Here is a 22,603-nt window from a genome sequence, read left to right on the forward strand (position 1 = left end):
TGAATGCAGTGCGTTACCTGTTAATAAGTGTCCCAAACAGGAGTCTGATGGTCTTCTGAATGTTTTCAGTGCACAGCCAGCTCCACTGCTTCCTCATCAGCAGACACAGGATGTTCAGAGCCACCTCAGCCAGCGCCGTCTCAGATGCTGTGGTCACACAATAGAAAGATCATCTCAATCAGGTCAGCATCTGACACACTGTACATCTCAAAACAAACATTATGATCTGTTTCAAAAGAAATACATTTCTTCTGTGCACATCTTATCAACATGCAGGTCCAGTGGTCACATCATACACCTCATACATTCACTAACACTGCCCTCATGTGGATAGACCTAGATGCTACTGGCTCTGCTGCGTGTGATTCTTTATTCTAGCACTCACATATGTTCTTCTACATTACAAGTACAGTGATTTAGTCAAAGCCGTCTTTTGGTAAGCACAATCCTTCAATGCTGTCTGAGTGAAAGGCCTGATCAGGAAACACAACAGTTATCTGAAAATCAAACACACACCTCTCTGTAGTCTTAAGTGATGATCGTCACAGTTTAGCAGTCTTCATAACAGTGATACAATAACGGATCCCATAATAACCGACATGAATTAAAGATGAAACACAGCTTCAACCATGCATACACCTACACTGAGTAACCTTTTTACTGACAGCTTTCTGCAGTAACTTCATTTATTAAATGTCATCTACACAAGAAATACACTTTTCTGTAGGACCGGTCTGAAATATCCACCCAGATAATTGATAATCAGTCTACACCTAATCTGTGCATCTATTGTGAAAGAAGTATATTAGTATTCTGTAAAGTATTCTGGTGACCTTTAAAGGTGGAACCTTTAAGCGGTCTGGTCAAAATTGTATTTATGCTACTTGCCTAGAAAAAAATCATATTCCTTCATAAAGACAATGACTGGCTAACTATCAGAAAGAAATGCAGTAAACAGGAATTGTCTCATACCAATGTCAAGAAAATTCACAGATAGTATCCATATAATGTTAATGAGATCAGTTATTTTTCTTATGGTGATTCCCTGTGATGGAATAAGATTGAAGAGTGGTAGTACATGATGCAACATGGAGGATGGAAGAGTTAAGGACCGCTAACAGTGCTGGGACAAACAAACGAGACATGGGTCCATTCATGAGGGTGAATGGAGAAACGGTGTTTAAAATAGGAATGTTCCAATATCAGATTCTCATTACATGATTGTCATGACCAAAAAAAAAATGTGATAAGAATATTATTGCAATATTTATTTATTGCATATCTATATCCAAAAAATAAAAATGACCTTTTGCACACATTAATATCATTCCATTTTAGCCACTTAGTAGGCAGGTTTGGCAGGCCATTTGTTGAATACTGATAGGTATTTACAGTTAAAATAGGTCATTATTCAGAGTCATTTATTTTATCATTCAAGTAATTTTCTAATGGAAATGGCATATTTAATATATCATTAATGAATAACTAATATTAGACAGTTAAGCTAACTAACAATTAAAGAAACTGCTTATGTATCCATCCATCACAAACCTTTACAAAGAACGTGACAAAGTTTCACCTCCAGTTCTGGCTTTCTCTGCTCACACTCATCAAGTCTCTCATATTATCCCATTGTTTCTCTCTTTAAGGGGTCTACTTGTACAACACTTAAACATCAACATCACTTAATTAAGTTTCCATTGCTTGTGTTAACTAAAGCTAGAGTGCAGTGTCCGAACTGCCTTCAATGGCACGTTTACATTCATCCAACCAGCAACACAGCTGTAACTCATGTCAGTGAATGTGGTATTCCTAGGTTTGGAAAGAAAAAATAAACAGGACAATCACACCAGGTCACATTTTTATGTGTGCAAGATGGAACAAGCTGCAGTACATCAGAGAGTCAAGCTATCATGGCGAGTTACTGAACGGAAAGTGGTAGAGTGAAGCAGACAGGAAAGTAGGAAGACAATAGTCAGTGAGTCAGTGAGTGAGTCAGATGGGCAGACAAGATGGTTGCAGAGATAAAACTGAGAGGCTCACAAGATAGGATTCAAGTTCAAAATTTAATTTTGGCTCAAGTAAAATATTTGAATAAATCCATCTCACTGCAATACCAGCTCTCTTTATGTGTAATATAAGCCTGTGTTAGTGCCAACACTGGTATAATGAGCTCCCCACTGGGTCCAGTAGACCACGAGCAATAACTTGCCTGCATGGGACACTGAGGTAGTGAATGGTGATGACAGGATTCCTTTTATATCAGTGCACACTGAGGTCTTTTGTTGACTTTAAACCTACCTACAGCAGCTTTAAGACGTGTAACAACAAGCACTGGATATCAGAGTAAACATTTTTTCTCACAATGTATGCCACCTTGGCATGTTCTTACCAGCTTCCTGACTTTGCTTTCCACTCAGGCTGTCAATAATGTGACCTCTGAATTCTCTGACTACTGGACTGTCGTCGCTCTCTGGCTCGCCTCTGATGGACAGTCTCTCTTGTTCGGTGATAAAGGCTTGCAGATCTCCCAAAGACATCCCATTAAACACCTTCAAGATGAAAGAAAAACTTGAGCCATCCCTAAAAAAGTCACTGTATTACTGAAACTCTGATTCTCATCAAAGTGCAGTCACTTACTGTGCTGGTTTGCTCAAAACTGAACAAAATCTGTGGTCTAACATCTGAGCCATTCATAAACGGGATGTTTTTACTGGAGAACTTCAGACGAGACCTAGGATCATACAAATCATACAAACAATTAACTGTTTACATAAAAAACAATTACTGCTATTATTTAGCAATTGGCAGTGATTAAATCTGTGTGATTCTGAATTCATATCAAATTTGATATTGGGGGGGGGGTCAATTTGAGTGAAAAACCCTTAAATAAGGTCATCATAAATCATGTGGTCCCACTGCAAAAATAAAAGAGCAATAAACTGTGGCTACCTTATCTCTCTGTCCTTTGTTAGTTTGGAATCTACAGTATTTTCACACATCTGATTTAACTTCTTCTTTTTGTGAGGGACACAACGGACAAGCCGAGCCTTTAGACATGGTAGTAGGCTTTGGATTTCGTAATGCCTGGAAAGTTGTAAGATTCCCTTTGTGGCAATTAAAAATGAATCAGGAAATCAGGAATTGTTGGCAAGCTAGACAGCTTTATCAAGTCTCTTGTGAGGATATTCACGATTATATCAATAATGGAAATTTACCATGATCATAATGTAAGACCTTATTATTCCCCTATACATAACCAAATATCATCACTGCCAGGGAATTAAAACAGTTTTTTTGTGGTTGGACAGTGCTATGACTGTTGTGGTGGGAAAAGAGGAAGTACTAAACCCAGCGTTTCTGCAAGTCCACATAATTTTTGCATGTCTGCTAAAAGGTTTGCCACCTCTCTATGTATGGGTTTGTGTTCCCTGGCAAAACTGGATCTCTGTGGTCTTACTTGCTCTTCTTGTCACTACTTATTTTCCCTCCATCCACCTCTCCGTCATTCTCCTCTGTTGGACTCTGAGGTTCTGAACGAGGAAACGCCGTCTTCAGAGTGTCCACGATGGCATTCACCACAATCTATACACAGAAACACAGAAGCACTGCATTACAAACTCACTGTGAAACCAAGAGGGCCTTAGGCACAATTGTCTTGCAAAAAAAAAAATTCATAATCAAACCTTATCTATGCGTGACACAATAAAAGGTTTCTTGACAAAGGCAATCCTAGCATCTGTATTGAGAGCCAGAAACTCCTGCATCTCTTCACTGTTGGCTATTTCAGAGATGGTACAGAGTTGCTGAAATAGAGGACAAACAACAGAAATTGTACCATTAAGCATACTAATAGGGGTTCATTAGTTCATGAAGTCAAATATCAATCAACTTACCTTTAGAAAGGTCTCCAGAAGTCCTTTCCTGGCTTCTATCTTGTCACTGTCCATGTTTCCAAAGGGCATGTCTGGGAACATTTTCTTTGGACCTTTGACACCTGAAACACAGTTTAAAGACAAGAAAATCCTGAATGTCGAGTACTAAATACCAAAAAAACCTCATCGTTTCAGCAATGATCAAGAATTTAACTGCAAATCCAGGCCTGCCTCTTCCCCTCAAGCCAGACCAAAGATAAGCTGGTCACTAGGACTGGTGGCTCAGGACAGCCACACCAGGGATTAAATTTGAAAAAAAGTCCATCCTTCCTACCTTTGATAAGTTTCCGTAGTTCTGTTTTTTCTTCAAGCCGTGTCTGCAGGTTGAGGAACTCGCTGTATCGTCTGTTGACCATGTGATAGGCTACCGGCTGAACTGAGGATGGATTCTCACAACCTGCGAGTACAACTTCAGCCTCCTCCGAGCCTGACTGGATGCTCCCTGGGTTCTCACAGCCCATCGCTGTCTCATACTGAAAACACACACAACAAATATAAAGTTTGTGCCAAGATTCAATATACTTAAAGGACTGTAGGACTGCGATAATGGGAAAATATCCTGGGGCAAAAATATATGCTATATACTAAAAAAAGATTCAAATGTTTTACAATATAGACAATCTATATCTGATTCAACAGTTACCCTCATAACAATAAACTGGATATCTCTGGGGTTTGGACGAATAGTCGGATAAAACATACAATTTAATTATGACACCTGGGGCTCCTGAAAAAATTTAATAGACATTTTTCAATATTTTCTGACAGTCTTCCTCACTTTTGTTGGTGTATTGCTCTGCGTGTTCATGTGCTTCCGGCAACAATTGATGATCAGTCAAAAATCTTGACAGTGAAGTGTGTTAATTTTATTTATTGTTGTGCTCAGTAAAAATGTAACCGCAGTTTACAGCTGCTTCTTTTGCAATTTAGATTTATGGGAGAAAGTCACTTTAGGGCGCTTCACATTGTAATTACACCATTGAATTGCTAGTAGTCAAAATCTCCAAAGGTTCAAGCTTCATTGATGTCTTTTAAAGATGTCTTTGAAAATCCCTACGGCTAGTTATTTTTCAGCCTAGTGCCACTAGAACCACACCACACAGCACACCATAGAACAAGTGGATCGCAAACATAACAATTCTGCCAACATGTTGCACCTGGAAAAGTGCAGTGATGATTAATGAACAGAGGAAGGAGATACAGATATAGGTGGTGTCATCTACTCACTTTGATAGTGTAAAGAGTGTAGGGGTGTGAGCCTGTGCCACGGTGTTCTTTCGCTGTGATGGTGCCAGTGATGCGGAGGTTCTGGATGATGACTGGTCCATCAGGGCTGCTGAGGGGTTCAAAACTGAACGAGGGCATGGGAGAAGAGGCCTGCAATGGACTGACATCAGTCAGCTCACTGCCAGTAACCAGCCCACCCTGTTCTACACCCAGGAGGAGCCCTCTGGCTGGGTTCACAGAAGGGGAACTGCTCTCTATCTCCAGGTCCTGCTGGCCACTCATAGTAGGAGTCCCCTCTGCTGTGGGACCCGGTGAAGGGCCGCAGCCATTACGATACTCTACTGGTTGTGAATTCACCAGGACTTTAGGGCAGGAGCCATCCACTGAACTGGGGCAAACATCCTCCAGGTCCATGCCATTATTGTTCTCGGCAGATGTGGCACATTCTGTCAGTCTGTCATACACGCCCTCCTCTTGGCCTATCATGAGCAGGGAATCAATGGAACTTTGTTTATAGTCAGCTGAAGGAGAGTCCAGGTCAGAGTCATTTTCCTGGTAAAATGGATTTGATTTGCCTCCTCTCGTGTAATGCCTTAAAAATGGTTGAGTTGGTTCTTCTTCCTCCATGTTGTTTTGTGGACAGTCCACCTCCTCTGAGTCAGTCACATCATAGGCAGCTAGCTCAGGCGTGGCCATTTCTGTGTCATTAAAAATTTCAGTCTCAGCTCGAGGTGGAGAAACTTCATTATTCTTTTGAGGTACGTGCATTGACTCTTGTAGTGGAGCTGGCTCTGATTCAGCGAGTGGCGGCGGCAGTTGTGATGATGAAGTCTCTGTTGTAACTGGCTCCTGTGGTTTGCTAGACTTGCTGAATATTTCAATCATGAAACTGTTTAGCCAGTCAGGGTCAGACAATCTGTCAATGAGAGGGAGCAGAACATTGCAGGTGATGAGCTCTCCAACAACAAAACGTCCTGTGCGGGTCTCCAAGTGTGGCGGTGGAACCAAAACATGCAGCAACATATCTCCAATTGCTCTGATGTAGTTTAATTCCATTTCACTGGTCATGGCAAGATGAGGCGCGGTAACTGTGGAATATGCTTTCCACAACTGCTTGCTCTCACTGGTCCACTCCCCCGCCGGAGGAGTCTGCTGGCTGCTCACCAGCTCCTTGGCTCTGATGTAGTCCTGCAGGTGGCAGCCAAACAGATCCAGGATCTTTTGGGTCAGCTCCTGCAGTGATTCACAAATATACCTATTTTGGTTAAACTGACCGCTCATGTCTAAACTGAAGCCATAACATGATCACAGGTTAAAAATGTTGAGAACAATTGTCAAAGGCAGAACAGAAAGATGTGAGCTTATGCATCTGTTTACAACCTGCTGCATGTTTCAGCTGATTTCAGCTGATCGCAGGTTTTGAGACAGTAAAACCTCGAAATGCCTCATATTATAGTAGATATTAATTATACAATAACAATAAATGTAATGTTTTATCAATTACAGATCTTTGTAAGTTATTACATACAGTAATGCATAACGTTGCATGTTAAAGAAACAACTGAATATTTTGAGGAAGGTTCCATGCTTTTTCTCAAAAGCTTCCACTCAAATCAAGAGAATAGATGTTTACATTAACAAGATATTAGTATTGGAAATCAGATCCCTCCAGAAAGTGTAACACAATTACACACAGCATAGGCAAACACATGGCAACACTCTGCAGGACTCTCAATATTGATGTCTTTAGTCAAAGTACCTTCCTGTCGACTTGTCTTGCACGTATTTTCAGCTCCATGGCCATAGAAATCATGGCCTCCTGAACTTCTGTTTCAAAACCACTCTCAGAGGACACAGTGGAGTACCAGGATGAGACAAAGTCCCTGATGATTTTCCTCACTGTATTGTGAATCTCTTGGTTCAAGTGATGCTCATCCTCCACAGACGGCTGAACCTGAAATTCAGCATAACAAAGTAAATCTAAATTAAACAGTGGTGGCAATACATATGGGCCCCCATTCCAATCAAAAGCAGGCAAGGTATAGATTGCAAAGTAAACCCGCTAAAATGCGTAAAAACCGTGCCTACACTGGAACTTAACTGTACCTGCTCCAGGGTGATAAACCTCTCGAGGTGGACCACACTGTTGGACTCCAGGACGGCCTGCGAGCCGAGCCAGCCACCGAGCACTACCAGCAGGCTGGTGAACACACACAGCAGCCAGATGTTGACCAGTAGGTGGAACAGCACCAACCATGCCAACACCACACCAAAGCCCAACATACTCCTCTGTCCCATCACCTCAGCCATGGCACCAAGGGGATTACTGTCTCCTTTGACACTCTGAAGATGAGATGCGGAGCTCATGCATGCCAGCGCAACATCACATCTTCAAGGACAAAAACAAAGGAAAATACAGATTAGGCATATCATTTGAAACAGACTGAGAAGCTGCACGCATGTCAGTATTTGATCCATGTGACTTCAAGAGGATGACTTCATGGTCATCAACCTGCAAAGATGGCCCAGGGGCAAAAATGAATCGAGCGGTTTTTGTTTTTGTTTTTTTGAATGAACGTTTGGAATTGTGATTGTGTGGCAATATCAAAGACAAAGTAGAAAACAGTATTATGACCAACGCCACAGAACCAAAGCACTACTCAGGTGTTTGTGTAGTTTAACTTCAATGGTTACTACAGACTGTTGAGACAGTATAAACTGATTACATAAATGTTTTTAGTTTAAACCGCATGATCTGCCAAACTTCGATTGGCATCTTTATTGATAAACGACCCATTACGTTGAATAAATAGCAAAGCCAAAACATATTCATGCTAGCTGCTAACGTTAGTTTGCGCGATGTCTCGTCAGTAAACGAGTGTTCAATAGCTTTATCATGCACCCGGAAAGAGTTCAGTCACATTATAATTATCTGTTTATCTGTATTTATCAGTTCCAATAACCTCCAGCAGCTGGATAAAGTGTCTGACTAATGCTGGCCCGAACGCACACCGTTATCTGCCATTCTTAGAAAACGCGACACCAGACCCCGTTCACAAATTTGACACATTTACTGCTCATCTGTTGCATGACGAATATACGCTCGGTATGCGTGTTTTGATGCTAACTGACTGCATTACACGCAGCAGCAGAACATTCGGCTGTTCGACCTGTAGCAATATATTTCAACATAACATCTAATGTTTGAATAAGCTCACTCGATCGCACGCTGTCAGTCTCCACGGTTCATTAGGAGGAGGAAGACTATAAATGACAGACGAGAAGATAAAAGTCGATATATGACCAACTATATTGCTTTTTCGTGTGCTACATTAAAGCCGAAGTGAAGAGAATATCCTTGCGATTTCTCTGAGGTCTTCAATCATGTCCTGTGAGGTGTCACACTTTGCCAATAAGAATGTTTTCTTTAAATCGTCGAATATTTTACCAGAGATTTGTGGCGTTAGGCTCGGACCCATCGACTGAAGTAAGTCAAATCAGGCTCCTCTCAGCCGGCCACAAAACACATCGCAGCACAGTGCAACAAGTAAATCAGCCTCCTATTGTAGAGATTTGACCCCTGTCTGCAGGCTGATTTAAACAGAGAAGGAAAATATCGAACCTGCACGAGCTGTCATGGCAGTCCAAGGAGGTCTCGTGAGCTGGTTTGTTTACTTCCTGTACCATGACGTATACGTAATGAGAAAGCCTCCCCGTGACTCCGACGCACCTCTAAACGCTTTGGGGGGGAGAGTCAGGGGGTTCGTCAGAACTGTACAATATCAGGACGAGAAGCTATGGACATGTGCTGCTTTTAAAAGATTGGGATAAAACGTGGGTTGCGTTTGCTTGCGTCAACAACTACAGCCCCCATGAGGCCTTGTCCGCGGCTAAGGCTCACGGGATATGTCGTTTCACTGAGCAACTTTTTGGTGCCGATGATCTCCTTACAACACCTGATATGAGGAGTTTGTCTCCAGATGTACACAGTCGTAACATGGATGGATGGATGGATGGATGGATAGATGGATAGATAGATAGATAGATAGATAGATAGATAGATAGATAGATAGATAGATAGATAGATAGATAGATAATGTTAACCATACATAAAGAACAAATTAAATGAGTGTTAAATGTGAGAACAAATTAAATGAAATAAATACATATTCATTCATTTATATATGTTTATAACCATTTGTCTCCATATCCAAATGTCTTTTATGTTACGCTATTATGATGTTATGTGTGGGAGAGCGTTGTTCGTCACTTCTCACATCAAGGGCAAGGCACACCCTGACCTACAAAGCCACAAGGGGAACGAAAGTGGCACAACAGAGCGCGGGGATGTCCTCTTGCTGTAACCTGCAGAGCACATGAATTACCTTCAGCTATTATCATATCAAAAAAAAAAGTGTCACTGTGCTGTTGACTTCTGGACCTGGACAGTTTAAAGTATAACGCTGACAAAATCTTACATTCACAAAAAATCATAGAATGCAACTTATCAGCTTAATTAAACACTCAATCACTAATCTGATAACACTATCATGACATTTGAGTAGAATGAAAAGATACAGTATCACTCTGATATCTGTCTGCCAAGTTCAGTGCCGGATCCGGGACATGATTCACTTATCTTAACTTAGCTTTATTTGTCTTAGCGTAGCATGAACACTGGGAGCAAAGTTTCCAAAGTTTCAGCCTGTTAGCTCACTACAAACATAAATGTTAAAAGGACAATAACGTTTCCACAGGAAGTAATTCAATGTGACTGGTTGCATTACTGATTTTGTGTCCAGATTTAAGGAGAGTTCCCCCCAAAAATGAAAATTCAGTCACGACCTTCTCAGCCCCTTTCCGATGGAAAGTCTGAAAGTTTGGTATTCAACAAAATATTTCTGGAGCTTCACAGCTCCTACACAACTGAAGTATCTGGGTACTTGTTTTACATCGTAAAAAAATAAAAAACTAAAGCATGAAAACACTGAAATACGTCTCCTTACAGCTTGTCTATGGAAGTCCCAAGATCCCAAATTGATTTGAAATCTTTACCATAGCTTCTAAGCTAAAAGTGTTAGCATGCACCCCGTCTTAGGTGGGTGTATGTGCTCTACCTCATGTTGAGGGGCTCAGGGCTTCCCATGATTGAGACTGCACCATTAGAGCTGGACGGAACCATTTTTTCTTGTTATTTTTTGCCTGTTTTTTTTTTTTTTTTAATTATAAACAACCCACCCACTTCAATTATTTAGGAAAATGTGGGGGGATTAGGTAATGATTGAATTTTCATTTTGGGTGAACTGTTCCTTTATACAAAATATATCTTATTTAGGGGCACTGATTGACAGATTGACAGATTTTTGGACTTGGGACGGAGTCAGGTAAGCAGATTGCCCCTTCTGAAATGGTTTATGCTTTGCTAAGCTAATCGTCTCTGGACTCCACACTGAGCACAGACAGGAGTGTGATGATACTGTCATATGACTCTTGGGGGGTCTTTGTTACAAAAAAAAAACAAAAGCAGACAAAAGGTCAAAAGGCAAAGTAGCAAACAAAACCAACAAGGCAAAGTAGCAACAAAACATCAAGACAAAGTAGCAAAATAAAAAACAGTTCAACAAAGTACAAAAGAAAGAGGCAAAGTACAAATCAAACATGGAAAACTCAAAACCAAAAACATACCAAACGGGACAGGAGCATGAACAGGGGCGGACAGAAGACAGAAAACAGCAAACAGCAAACAATGACTGGACGAGGAGTGAGGGGAACACAGAGACTAAGAGACACAGAGGCAAAGCCAGGAGGGTGGAGGGGGTCAGGGGGAGGGCCAAGGTTCAAATAAATGAGGTAGAGGCAAGGACTGGGGCCCACTGGGGACCAGGGACGTGGACTGAGGCGCAGGCTGGAACCTGCTGGAGACCGGTGACCAAGACGTAGGCGCGGCCTGGAACTCGCCAGAGGGCGGCGACAAAGACATAGGCGCGGCCTGGAACTCGCCGGAGGGCGGCGACAAAGACGTAGGCGCGGCCTGGAACTCGCCGGAGGGCGGTGATGAAGGCGAAGGCTGGAACCCCCTGGAGGCTGGCGGCGAAGGCGAAAGCGAAAGCGCGGGCTGGAACCCCTTGGAGGCTGGTGACGTAGACGAAGGCGTAGATGCGGGCTGGGATCCCCTGGAGGCTGGCGGTGAAGGCGAAGGTGCGGGCTGGAACCCCCTGGAGGCTGGTAACGAAGGCGAAGGCGAGGGTGCGGGCTGAGACCAACTGGAGGCCGGTGGCGAAGGCGTGGACTGAGACCCACTGGTGACCAGACCACTGGCTGGGAAACCCTCAAGGGTCTTGGCCGGACCACCGACGGAGTTTTGCCGGGAGCTGGTGGTCTGAGAGCCGATGAAGGGTCTCTGGCAACAAACGACCTCGGCCGGACCCCTGACCGAGGAGCAGGCACTGGACTCGGCCGGGTCTCCGACCGAGGACCAGACACTGGATTTGGCGTGAGACTCGGCCGGACCTCCGACCGAGGAGCAGGCACTGGGCTTGGCGTGGGACTCGGCCGGTCCTCCGACCGAGGAGCAGGAACAGGCGCTGGACCTGGCGTGGGCCTCGGCCGGTCCTCCGACCGAGGAGCAGGAACAGGCGCTGGACCTGGCGTGGGCCTCGGCCGGTCCTCCGACCGAGGAGCAGGAACAGGCGCTGGACCTGGCGTGGGCCTCGGCCGGTCCTCCGACCGAGGAGCAGGAACAGGCGCTGGACCTGGCGTGGGCCTCGGCCGGTCCTCCGACCGAGGAGCAGGAACTGGCCTCATCTGGACCGCTGACTGAAGATCACTGGCAGGTGTCGACCGGACTGCCGACTGGGGGCCACTGGCAGGTGTCGACGGGGTTGAGACTGAGGCCTGGGCTGAGAGCTCGGCTGTGGCTGAGGCTGAGGCCTGGGCTGAGAGCTCGGCTGTGGCTGAGGCTGAGGCCTGGGCTGAGAGCTCGGCTGTGGCTGAGGCTGAGGCCTGGGCTGAGAGCTCGGCTGTGGCCTGGGAGCTCGGCTGTGGCCTGGGCTGAGAGCTCGGCTGTGGCCTGGGAGCTCGGCTGTGGCCTGGGCTGAGGCCTGGGCTGGGAGCTCGGCTGCGGCCGCGGCTGGGAGCTCGGCTGTGGCTGCGGCTGCGGCCTGGGCTGGGAGCTTGGCTGTGGCTGTGGCTAGGGCTGCTTCATGAGTTTCAAAGAAAAGTTTGCTTGCAGCTATTTGCCGAGCCCTGCTAGCAGGATTTGTTACGAAATCCTGGTACCACCGGATTATCTCCATGCCCTTGCTGGGTCCATTTTATAAGGTCCAGTCATTCTGTCAGGTAGGGGTTTTAAAGGGGAAAGACTATGGAAAGGGAGGTGGACCCAAATGCAGTTAATGGAGGCAAGATAAGGAGAACAAAAGGCGAGCTTTATTTAAAGCTGTTACAAAAAAAAAACAAAAGCAGACAAAAGGTCAAAAGGCAAAGTAGCAAACAAAACCAACAAGGCAAAGTAGCAACAAAACATCAAGACAAAGTAGCAAAATAAAACATTTCAACAAAGTACAAAAGAAAGAGGCAAAGTACAAATCAAACATGGAAAACTCAAAACCAAAAACATACCAAACGGGACAGGAGCCTGAACAGGAGCCTGAACAGGAGCCTGAACAGGAGCCTGAACAGGAGCTTGAACAGGAGCTTGAACAGGAGCCTGAACAGCAAACAGAAAACAATGACTGGACGAGGAGTGAGGGGAACACCGAGACTAAATACACAGACACTAATGACATGACGAGGAACAGGTGAGGAGAGAGGAGGAAGGAAGCCAGGTGTGAAAATGAGGGGGAGGAGCACAGAGGAACAGACTAGGAGAACTTACAGGACACATGAGGGCATGGAAAAATCAAAACATGAGACACAAGACATGGAAAAACAAAACACAGAACACAACAAGACATCGAAAAAAAAGGACATGAATCAACACCCAAAAACCAAAAACCAGAAACAAAGGACAACACAAACAGGAGTCATGACACTGACGGCTCAAACTGTTTCTCTAAAGTTTTCCAATAACATGTTTTTAACCATTTGGGGAGTAAATGGTTTTCTTATACACACATCCAGCAACATGAATATTCACTGATGTCTCTGGTTTTCATGTTTTCACTCTCCTTTAATTCATTGGTTTGCTCTCCACCAACCTGTGAGTGAAATACCTGCTTCTTTAATGTTAGCTTCCTAATGTTAGATGTGCAGTCTGCTAACTGTGTCTGCTCTTTGGTATTGCGCAGGAAGCATCAAATATTAATACCGAAAACAGCTGCCTGCTTTGTGCTAATTGTGTCTATCTTTTATTATTTTTCACTACTACTCAGTTATTTAGCACGCTTTCATCTGGCTGACGCTCTAGCCAAGACCTCTGTCTGACTTCCCGGGGTGTTGGGAGAGCTGTATCCTACACATTATGCATTAACATGACTGACATAACTCCTAAAGCCTCGTGAGTTCAGTGAACTCAGTATTTTAAACTTATGCTGATAAAATGCCAAATAAAACCTGCCCGTTGCCCTCAGACAGTGCTGCAGTCAGCTGTGCATCATTTGTATAGATAGAACAGCTAGACAGTTCATTTGTATACTGCAGTATGCAAAAGCACCTGAGCATCATATGCAGGTCAGGTGAGTGCCATTCTCTCCAAGTGGTCTATAGAAGCAGCGACCACTGTTCAGTTCCACATCAAGCTCTGCGACAACACAGCAACCCACTGGAATTCTTGGGGATCTGAATCACAGATTTCCCCCCAGCTCCCCTGTGTGCTTTTCCACAGAAAAGGGTTTTTTTTTATAGAAGCTGTGGGTTTTCCGCTCTTCTCCTCCTTTGTTTTTGTCAGAGTGCGTGCTTCCATCACTTCCAGTTTCCTCAAAAGAGCTTATTGAGCATTTACTCAGCTTTGTGTACACAACATCTCAGTGCTCTGTGATGTCAGGATAGTGAAACTTGTTCTCTATCTTGTGGCTTTTGGTTTCATTTCTGACGGATACAAAAAGTGTCTGTGTCCCGGGCTCTGTAGTAGACAGGAACGGTGGAAGTTGGACTGCTTTCCTCTGGCAACAAAGATAACACATTTTCACAAGTGAGTACTGAAACCGTTTTTTTTTTTTTTTTTTTTAAAGAAAATACAAATGAAAGGATCTTTGTCATTAAATCTTACATTGTACTGTGTTTTGTAAAGTGTGTTTGAAGCGATGCTTTAAGTTTGCCTCTGGCTTTTTGGGAGACCACTTGAATGAGCTCTCTCAGGTCAGGTATTGAAATGAGTGAAGATGGAGGAAATGAGGTATGCTGATGACAAGTATAACCTCGCTAATCTGATTTGTTCAGTGTGGTTGACTCTCGAGCCGGTGTGGGAAAATATTTCTGGAAGACCTGAGGAGCCACACAGTCTCATTAAAATGACGTTGTGTGCAATTTCACACATACCACACTTCCAGGTTTTCCAGGCGACTTAGGTATGGAGAGACAGCACTGAAGGTTTAGCTTTGTCAGGGACTCTGTCATTTGTCCTCAGCCATGCATAAGCCTACAACAACTTACGAGACTTTACCTCTGATACAGGTGGGTGGAATGATAGTCTAGTCTGAGCTGCATCCGTTTCTCTTCTGATTTTAGATGATCTACTAATGCATATACATTTGTTATTTGCGTTTATTTAACATGTGCCTACCAAATTGAATGTATTTTTTCTGTGTTTTTAGAAAAGGGACACATTTGGTTCAGTGGTGTATTTTACTTTTATTTGTCTGGGCAGTTCCACTAAACATGTAGCCTGCTTGTCTTCTGTAGGTTTCATTTTCGCATAGTGTCAGCCTCAACAGCAGGGGGAAGTCCGGACTGTGGGGCTCCATACTCAAGATGATCCCTCACATGGCGCTGTGCAAGTTCTGTAAGTGTTTAATGAACCACTATTATATAACACGTTCGTAAAGGTCATGCTGATGATGAATCTGCAGTGTGGAAGAGAGAGCTGATTGTGCAATACATGTGGATTATTGTGAAAATGCAATGTGCCCAGGACATCTTTATGTGATTTGTCATAAAGCCTTAGTTCTGCTTGGAGATGTGATGTTTGTCGGCTCAGCGCTAGGCAGCGGAAACTACAAGTTTGTGTTTGCTTGGTGATCACCCAGAGGTGGGGGGGTTCAGCTTCAGCCGTTAAAGTGTGATGTATGACTGTTAGTGTTTGAGAGGATGATGCTTTGACTTCATCACTTGAACTGACACGTTCCTCCTCCGTCAGTTCCTCTGGTTCTGGTCGGGGTTGTGGTGTTCGCTGTGAGCGGGATCTTTGGAGACCCTCTGTACGAGTGCCTCCAGGACACTGACTACAGCGAGCTCCTTGGCATCGTGGACAAAGGGCTCCCTGCCTCTAAGACACCCCGTCACGTGGCAATCATCGGCGGGGGCATCGCTGGACTGACCGCTGCCAAGTTTTTAGAAGATGCCGGACACAAGGTAAAGTCATTTATAGTGAGGAAATAATGATTCAGTCATTGCTGTCAACGACTGTTTTCCGAGCGGATACTTGAAGTGTGTCGCCTGTGTGTCCTCCTGCACAACAAGGTGACCATAATAGAAGCCAGTGGCCGTATCGGAGGCCGCGTGGAGACCTTCAGGAACAGAAAGGAGGGCTGGTACGCTGAGATGGGTGCCATGAGGATCCCCAGCTTTCATAAGTGAGTACAGGATTGTCTCCTTTGACTGTTGACTGGGCCCTAAAATGACACTGACATTAATGGACTGATGATTTTAAGACACTTTGTTCCATCAACAAAAAACTGAAGCCACTTACTACTCAACCACTCAATTAAATACAATACTGAAAGGAACAGTTCACCAAAAATGAAAATTAAGGTATCAGCTGAAATGTGATGATTTTAAGAGGCGAATGTTGCTTTAAACTGTCCAGGTCCAGAAGTCAACAGCACAGAGGTATGGAGTGACACCTTTTTGATATGATGATAGCTGAAGGTAATTCATGTGCTCTGCAGGTAGAGGACATTCCCACGCTTCGTTGTGCCACTTTAGTTTCCTTTGTGGCTTTGTAGGTCAGAGCGTGCCCCGCCGTCGACGTGAGAAGTGAACAGGGGCAACAGTACTCTCTCACTACTCGTCATATCATAAAGGCATAACAGATGATTTGTGACATTGAAAACAGATCAAAGAAATCGGGGTCCACTATTCAGCAGACTTTTGAAATGAAAAAATAAGTATATATTCATAGATGAGGGAAGGGAACAGGTGTCATTATAAAGATTTTAAGATAATAGAACATTTTGGGTGGAAAATCCATTTCAGTTATAATTCAAGGCAGAATATTTCATGTAGGATCTCATCACAGCTGCTCAAAATGGGGCCTGTGGGCCAAAGTTGGCCTGCCATAAGGTGTGGTTTGGTCCACCTGATGTCTCTAGTGAAAAATAATAAATAAATGAAAACTGATTTTTTTTTAAAAAAAAACAAACTGTACAGTAACAGTTTGTGAAGTCAAAATGCTAATCCCTAATCATTGGCCCTTGATTAAATTTCAGTTTTGTCCAAACTGAGAAGTTTGGACGCCTCAGACCTAAATGCTTCATCCACAATAGGTGCTACCTAGAACATACATTTTACACACATATTCTATATATCACCTATGGTCATGAACTTTGGGTCATGACCGAAAGAATAAGATCCTGGATACAAGCGGCTGAAATGAGTTTCCTCCGCAGGGTGGCGGGGCGCTCCCTTAGAGATAGGATAGGGTGAGGAGCTCTGTCACCCGGGAGGAGCTCGGAGTAGAGCCGCTGCTCCTCCACATCGAGAGGAGCCAGTTGAGGTGGCTCGGGCATCTGTTTCGGATGCCCCCGGGACGCCTTCCTCGGGAGGTGTTCCTGGCTTGTCCCGCTGGGAGGAGACCCCGAGAAAGACCCAGGACACGCTGGAGCGACTATGTCGCCCAGCTGGCCTGGGAACGCCTTGGGATCCTCCCAGAAGAGCTGGAGGAAGTGTCCGGGGTGAGGGAAGTCTGGGTGTCCCTTCTCAGACAGCTGCCCCCGCGACCTGGTACCGGATAAAGCGGAAGAAGATGGATGGATGGATGGATTCTATATATCAATATGTAATTTCTGTTCCACAGGATTTTGCTGTCTTTTGCTTCCAAATTACACATTTCGTTAAACCCCTTCATCGAAGACGACATCAACACCTACTATTTGGTTAATGGTGTGCTTCAGAAAACGTACGCTGTGGAAGACAACCCTGCTGTGCTCAACTACACCTTGAATGAGAGAGAGAGGGGGAAGTCAGCAGCTCAGCTTTTCAGTCAGACACTCTGGAAGGTTTGTACACATTCCACTCATTGATAGTATAGCTTTACTTTGGTGAACATATTGTATTCCCTTACAGCATGAGAATATCCAAGTGTAAGATATGTAATCTGTGCACAGGTGAGAGAAGACCTTAAGAGAATGGGCTGCAGCGCCATGTTGGATAAATATGATTCCTACACAGTAAAGGTGAAGCTTTATTTATTTCAACCTGACTCACGGCAGGTCACAGCTCGAATCCGAACGAAAATGTTCACAGCATGAACAAAGTGTATGTTTCACTGCTGACAGGAATACCTGGTGAAGGAGGGCAACCTGAGTCGCGGCGCCTTGAGGATGATCGGGGACATCCTGAATGAAAACAGCCTCTTCTACACGTCACTGATTGAGATGCTGTACATCCAGTCAGACATCAACGACGACACTGAGTAAGAAACATTCGTTTGACCATTTTTTATTACGCGTCTGCTGGCAGCCTGCAGGCCTAAATTTGATGTGGTGCTGGTTCTCTGGAGGCAGGAATCATCTGATTGGCTGAGTAAAACTCAGGTGGGCAAGAGCCAGAAAAGTTTTATTTTCTTTCTTTCATCAGTGAAGAGTCCTCTCAAGGAAGGATTACCTTTTCAGTCCTCTGTGTCACATAATACATCTGTTATTTAATCTATTTTAGGAGCATAGTGGAAAAGGATGATTAAGAGGGGTCATTATCTCCACCCACTGTGCTGATGGGAAGTCAGGGGAAGTTTTGTAGTCAGTAAAACTTTTTTCTGGAAATGCACAAGAGAACAGCGTTGCATCATTCTCCCAGACAACCGAATCAGCTGCGCACTTGTTTTTCACATTGTGTCTTGTGCACTGCAGGGATACGTATCCCCCGTATTTGTATTTTATCAGTGAGAAGAGCTGTCTAACAACGTTGCTGTCTTCACCACATGTAAGCCCTCTCCCTGCATCTCCACTGCTGTGCTGCTTTCGTGTTGTCGTGTGCACAACTCATGTGTTTCGCACATCCTGACCACTAGCCTAATCTGACATCCTGGAGCAACAGTTACTGTGATGTACGTGTCAGACTGCGCGTCAACATCACAAACTTGCTTAAGAATTTATTTTTCTATACGGTGCTGCAGCAAGGAAGGGAGGAGGAGGAGGAGGAGGAGGAGGAGGAGGAGGAGGAGGGAAATGTCTCATCAGCACCCGGACCCAACAGACAGGTCTGACAGGCAGAGTCTGTCAGAGGCAGGGAATGTCCCGGCATACACAGTGAAATACAGTTTAGTCTTAGTCAAACTGATTAAATATAGCATACTAAATTCAGACATCTAAATAACATATTCAGCCCATTGCAATGTGTTAACTACATAAATTAGATTAATGAAACTGAAAAAATATATATATACCTAAACTCTAAAACATGAATATGGCTGAATATAACAACCTTTTTTCTGTTAAAAGTGAAAGATATAGGATTCCTGTATTAAGGCTACATGTAGTCTGTCATAGGCTATGGACCTCGTTATTTTGGCAAGTGACTCCCTGAGAGCCTGACATCGTGTCACTTGGTATCCAATCAAAACCAGATTCTGTACATCGTTAACTAACCTGAAGAATGCAGAATGACCTGATCTCTTCTTAGCGAGTGTTAATAGCTTCGTCCCCCAGCGTGCTCACAGGCTAGTCACTAGCTTTGTGTGCAGTTGGCATACAATTGTTTGTTTTACTGGGAATTGCTGAGGGGAAGTGCAGAGTCAGGTGATCTCTGCGGGTTTTTCACAGCATTAAACGCCGTCATTGAATCAACTGTTGATATAAAAATGGCGCTTGGTGCAGCTTTAATGATGTACTATGATGAGATGTTATTAATGGGGGTTTCTTCCAGGTACTTTGAAGTGACAGACGGCTTTGAGCACCTGCCGCGGGCTTTCTACCAGCTGCTGAACGCCACCATCCTCCTCAACTCCAAGGTCAAGCTCATCAACCAAACAGGCGGCAGCAAGGTGACGGTCACGTTCCAGGACTGGCGTAATTCAGGCTCCCTGACCAACCTGACTGTGGACTACGCCCTGGTTACATCTACGGCGAAGGCCACCCTCTTCATTGACTTCCAGCCCCCCCTCTCTGCGGACAAGATGGAGGCCCTGCGCTCCGTTCACTACGCCAGCTCCACCAAGGTGATACTCAGCTTCAGGGATCGCTTCTGGGAGAAAGAGGGCATCAGAGGAGGGAAGAGCATCACAGACCGCCCCTCTCGCTTCATCTACTACCCCAGCCACAGCTTCCCCGGGACGGCGGCAGGAGCCCTCCTGGCTTCTTACACCTGCTCCGACGACTCCACGCTCTTCCAGGGGATGAGCGAGGAGGAGCTGATGGCCGTGGTCCTGGAGGACCTGGTGAAGATCCACGGAGAGTACATCAGGCCTCTGTGCACGGGGGGCCTGGTGAAGAAGTGGGGCTTGGATCCTTACAGTCTGGGAGCGTTCGCCCTGTTCACCCCCTACCAAAAGGGACACTATGCCAGAGAACTGTTCCAGAGGGAGGGGCGGGTGCACTTTGCAGGAGAACACACAGCCACACCACACGGGTGGATTGAAACTGCGATGAAGTCGGCACTCAGAGCAGCCAAAAATATTAACCTCCATACTGTTTAGTTTTGACTATAACTGGTTTTTATATATACATGTTCCTTTATATTCAGTCATACATGGTTTGAAATGTTGTTTGACCAGCGTGTCTTGTGATCTACCAGCATTAACCCCCTCTGATGTTTTTGTGTAATGTACATATTTATTGATTTACGTCCATCACTACTGATCAGCAGTACGCACTTGACAATTGCGTGCCCATACACTGACATTCTGACCACACTCCTCAAAGATGACCATATATACAAATGCAATGCCATTATGATAGTGATTCGCAGCATTTTATTATTATTTGTTGTATGCAACGTTTCAGTGGACGTCCCATGATCCTCTGCCAGAATGAAACTGAACAACAGCTGCAACCTAACTGACTTTTTTTTTCCCATTCAACAAGAAAGACAAAATAATTGAGAATAAAGCATGTGTTTTAAATGATGATGTGTTCCTGAGGTGGAAAGTATGTAAACACACATCTGCCCAGTTTTGTAACAAATCTTCTGGCCAATGGTCTCATTTGTCGATGTAGGTCAAATAGAGGCATTATTATTAAATCAAAACTCCTGAGCTACACTGGAAATGTTGTAGTCATCTTGATTTTCATTTTACGTGACAACAGTCTGAACTGCATGTCAGCATGTTTTTCCAGTCTCTGAATCCTTCTTATTAAGACCCTGGAACATGTTTCCACGGTTTGGACAGGAGGTGGATGACACACTCCTTTTCTTGAATAAGAGTACTAATCACTTATATTTAAAAATTTATAATAATAATAATTTCAAAGCATTAAAAATCAACTTAAGTGAATGAACAGACCAAGAAATTTTACTTTAAGTATCAAAAGTATCATATTTCTTTCTGCTAAGAAAGGCCTCCGTAACTGATACATTTCTGTATGTCATATTATTAGATTGCTAATTGTGGATGAATACATCTGTAACAACATGCTCATATACACACAGCTAGGTGTGTGATTCAGTGGTGTCTAGTCTAGTGCAACACAAATCAGTGTTTATTATTATTAGACCGCAAACTGTCATTCAAATGAAAAGCATGTCATGTGAGAAATTCAGAGGAGAAACTGTCTCTTGGGTGGAACTGCTAACAACTCAGAAAGGGAGTCTCGCTAGCAGCTGTTTTTTTTTTACAAGAGGTCAGAGGTCAAAGGGGTTGGGGACCTCCACTTTAATCTTTAACACTGCACTGGCTCTTTCTGGGTCATTTCAACTACAGGTCAGTAATGAGCATCAGACTGAAAAACCTCCTCATTGGGCGGAATAATAAGGTATTTTAATGGCTAACATTATGTCCCTCTTGTGTTGTTCAAAATGGCCTTAAAATCTATGTCAGAAGCACCTCACGAATGGTAGGACTTGGTGACAAAACCAAATATCACAGCTGTTTCCTACCTCTCTATATATTTTGCCCATACTATAGGGATGACTACTGATGCTTTCAATATTAATACAAAGGGATTTCTGATCAATATTCATCAGTCATGTGGATATAATGACTAAGTGGGTAAAGACAAGTATTAGCTCAAGTAGGACAGTGTGGAAAGGTCAGACGATGATACCACTTAACTCTTGTGAGCATTTAAAACCAGGAAAAGACAACACTGATGACTTACTATCATATTAAGATGATAAATTGTCTCATATCACGATAACAATGTATAGTGGATATTTGGCCCAGCCTGTTGTCACACATCAATATGACAAATTCAGTTTTTTTCTTGAAGATGTAGGATAAAGTGCACGTTTCCACTATGCTCACAAACGTCGTCTCTGTGATCAAACTGTTTTAATGTAAAGATTTGATACCAATTCTGTCACAGTAATGACCAAAAGATTTCAACAATGTCCCTGTTGATTAAAAAGGCAGTTCTTCCCTGTCAATTTTCACACAGGTCATAAGATAATGTCCAAATATTTTGTATCAACATTCCCCAGGAGTTATGTTGCCCTCTAGTGGTTTTTTTGTGCATATCTAAAATGATGATTGCATTTGTGTACAACATGTATTCCATTTTACTTTAATTAGGATGAAGTTACTTCAATACAGAGCAGAGGTCTAGCTACCAAGTACAGAGAAAGTGTCGTGATAACATTTCAGAATGCCTTGATGTGTGCTGTCATTATTAAGATTTTGTGAATGAATTAAAGCTTGATCAATAAACCGTTCAATATTTATTTACATTATTGGGTGATACTGGCCTATGACAGATATCTATGTATCAGTGCATATGTTTTCTGATATGTCACAATAGGATTAAAAAAAAAAAATCATAAAGAACAAGATGCTCAGGATTTTTTTTTATAATTATTTAATGAATTTTGTGAAATTTACTGCCTCAGTGCACTGATGTCATTTTGGACATAAAATATACTGTTAAGCTGTAAAATATCCTGCCTCTGTTACAGATCCCTGTCACAACTGTTTG

The 22,603-nt window shown here is 43.6% G+C and overlaps 2 protein-coding genes across 5 annotated transcripts in view; one reads left to right on the forward strand and one right to left on the reverse strand.

The window, feature by feature from the left end:
• Nucleotides 1-12,827, reverse strand: part of LOC119011590 (sorting nexin-19-like) — a 43,309-nt gene extending 30,482 nt beyond the window's left edge. The window contains exons 1-11 of one of the 3 annotated variants that reach the window (XM_037084869.1): nt 12,783-12,827; nt 7,269-7,551; nt 6,922-7,116; nt 5,163-6,395; nt 4,210-4,408; nt 3,897-3,997; nt 3,687-3,806; nt 3,461-3,585; nt 2,641-2,734; nt 2,393-2,552; nt 18-147 (exon numbers count right to left, since the gene is read on the reverse strand). In XM_037084869.1, the coding sequence (XP_036940764.1) occupies nt 18-147; nt 2,393-2,552; nt 2,641-2,734; nt 3,461-3,585; nt 3,687-3,806; nt 3,897-3,997; nt 4,210-4,408; nt 5,163-6,395; nt 6,922-7,116; nt 7,269-7,529 (2,618 nt within the window). In that variant the 5' untranslated portion in view covers nt 7,530-7,551; nt 12,783-12,827. Of the gene's footprint in view, nt 1-17; nt 148-2,392; nt 2,553-2,640; nt 2,735-3,460; nt 3,586-3,686; nt 3,807-3,896; nt 3,998-4,209; nt 4,409-5,162; nt 6,396-6,921; nt 7,117-7,268; nt 7,552-8,610; nt 8,760-8,784; nt 8,892-12,782 lie in introns of those variants that run through there. The other 2 variants (XM_037084851.1, XM_037084859.1) reach the window with 2 other exon arrangements.
• il4i1 (interleukin 4 induced 1) lies at nt 68-22,433 on the forward strand. 2 transcript variants are annotated; one of them, XM_037084892.1, is made up of 8 exons: nt 68-182; nt 15,003-15,102; nt 15,457-15,671; nt 15,780-15,892; nt 17,335-17,536; nt 17,645-17,713; nt 17,816-17,952; nt 19,401-22,433. In XM_037084892.1, the coding sequence occupies exons 2-8, from the start codon at nt 15,072-15,074 to the stop codon at nt 20,167-20,169; spliced, it is 1,536 nt and encodes a 511-aa protein (XP_036940787.1). In that variant the 5' UTR covers nt 68-182; nt 15,003-15,071; the 3' UTR covers nt 20,170-22,433. The 2 variants fall into 2 exon arrangements, with proteins under 2 accessions (XP_036940787.1, XP_036940778.1); XM_037084883.1 differs by lacking the exon at nt 68-182 and adding an exon at nt 14,194-14,292.
• Nucleotides 22,434-22,603: the final 170 nt, after the last annotated feature.

The sequence above is a fragment of the Acanthopagrus latus genome, chromosome 2, assembly GCF_904848185.1.
Source record: "Acanthopagrus latus isolate v.2019 chromosome 2, fAcaLat1.1, whole genome shotgun sequence".
Classification (NCBI taxonomy): Eukaryota; Metazoa; Chordata; class Actinopteri; order Spariformes; family Sparidae; genus Acanthopagrus; species Acanthopagrus latus.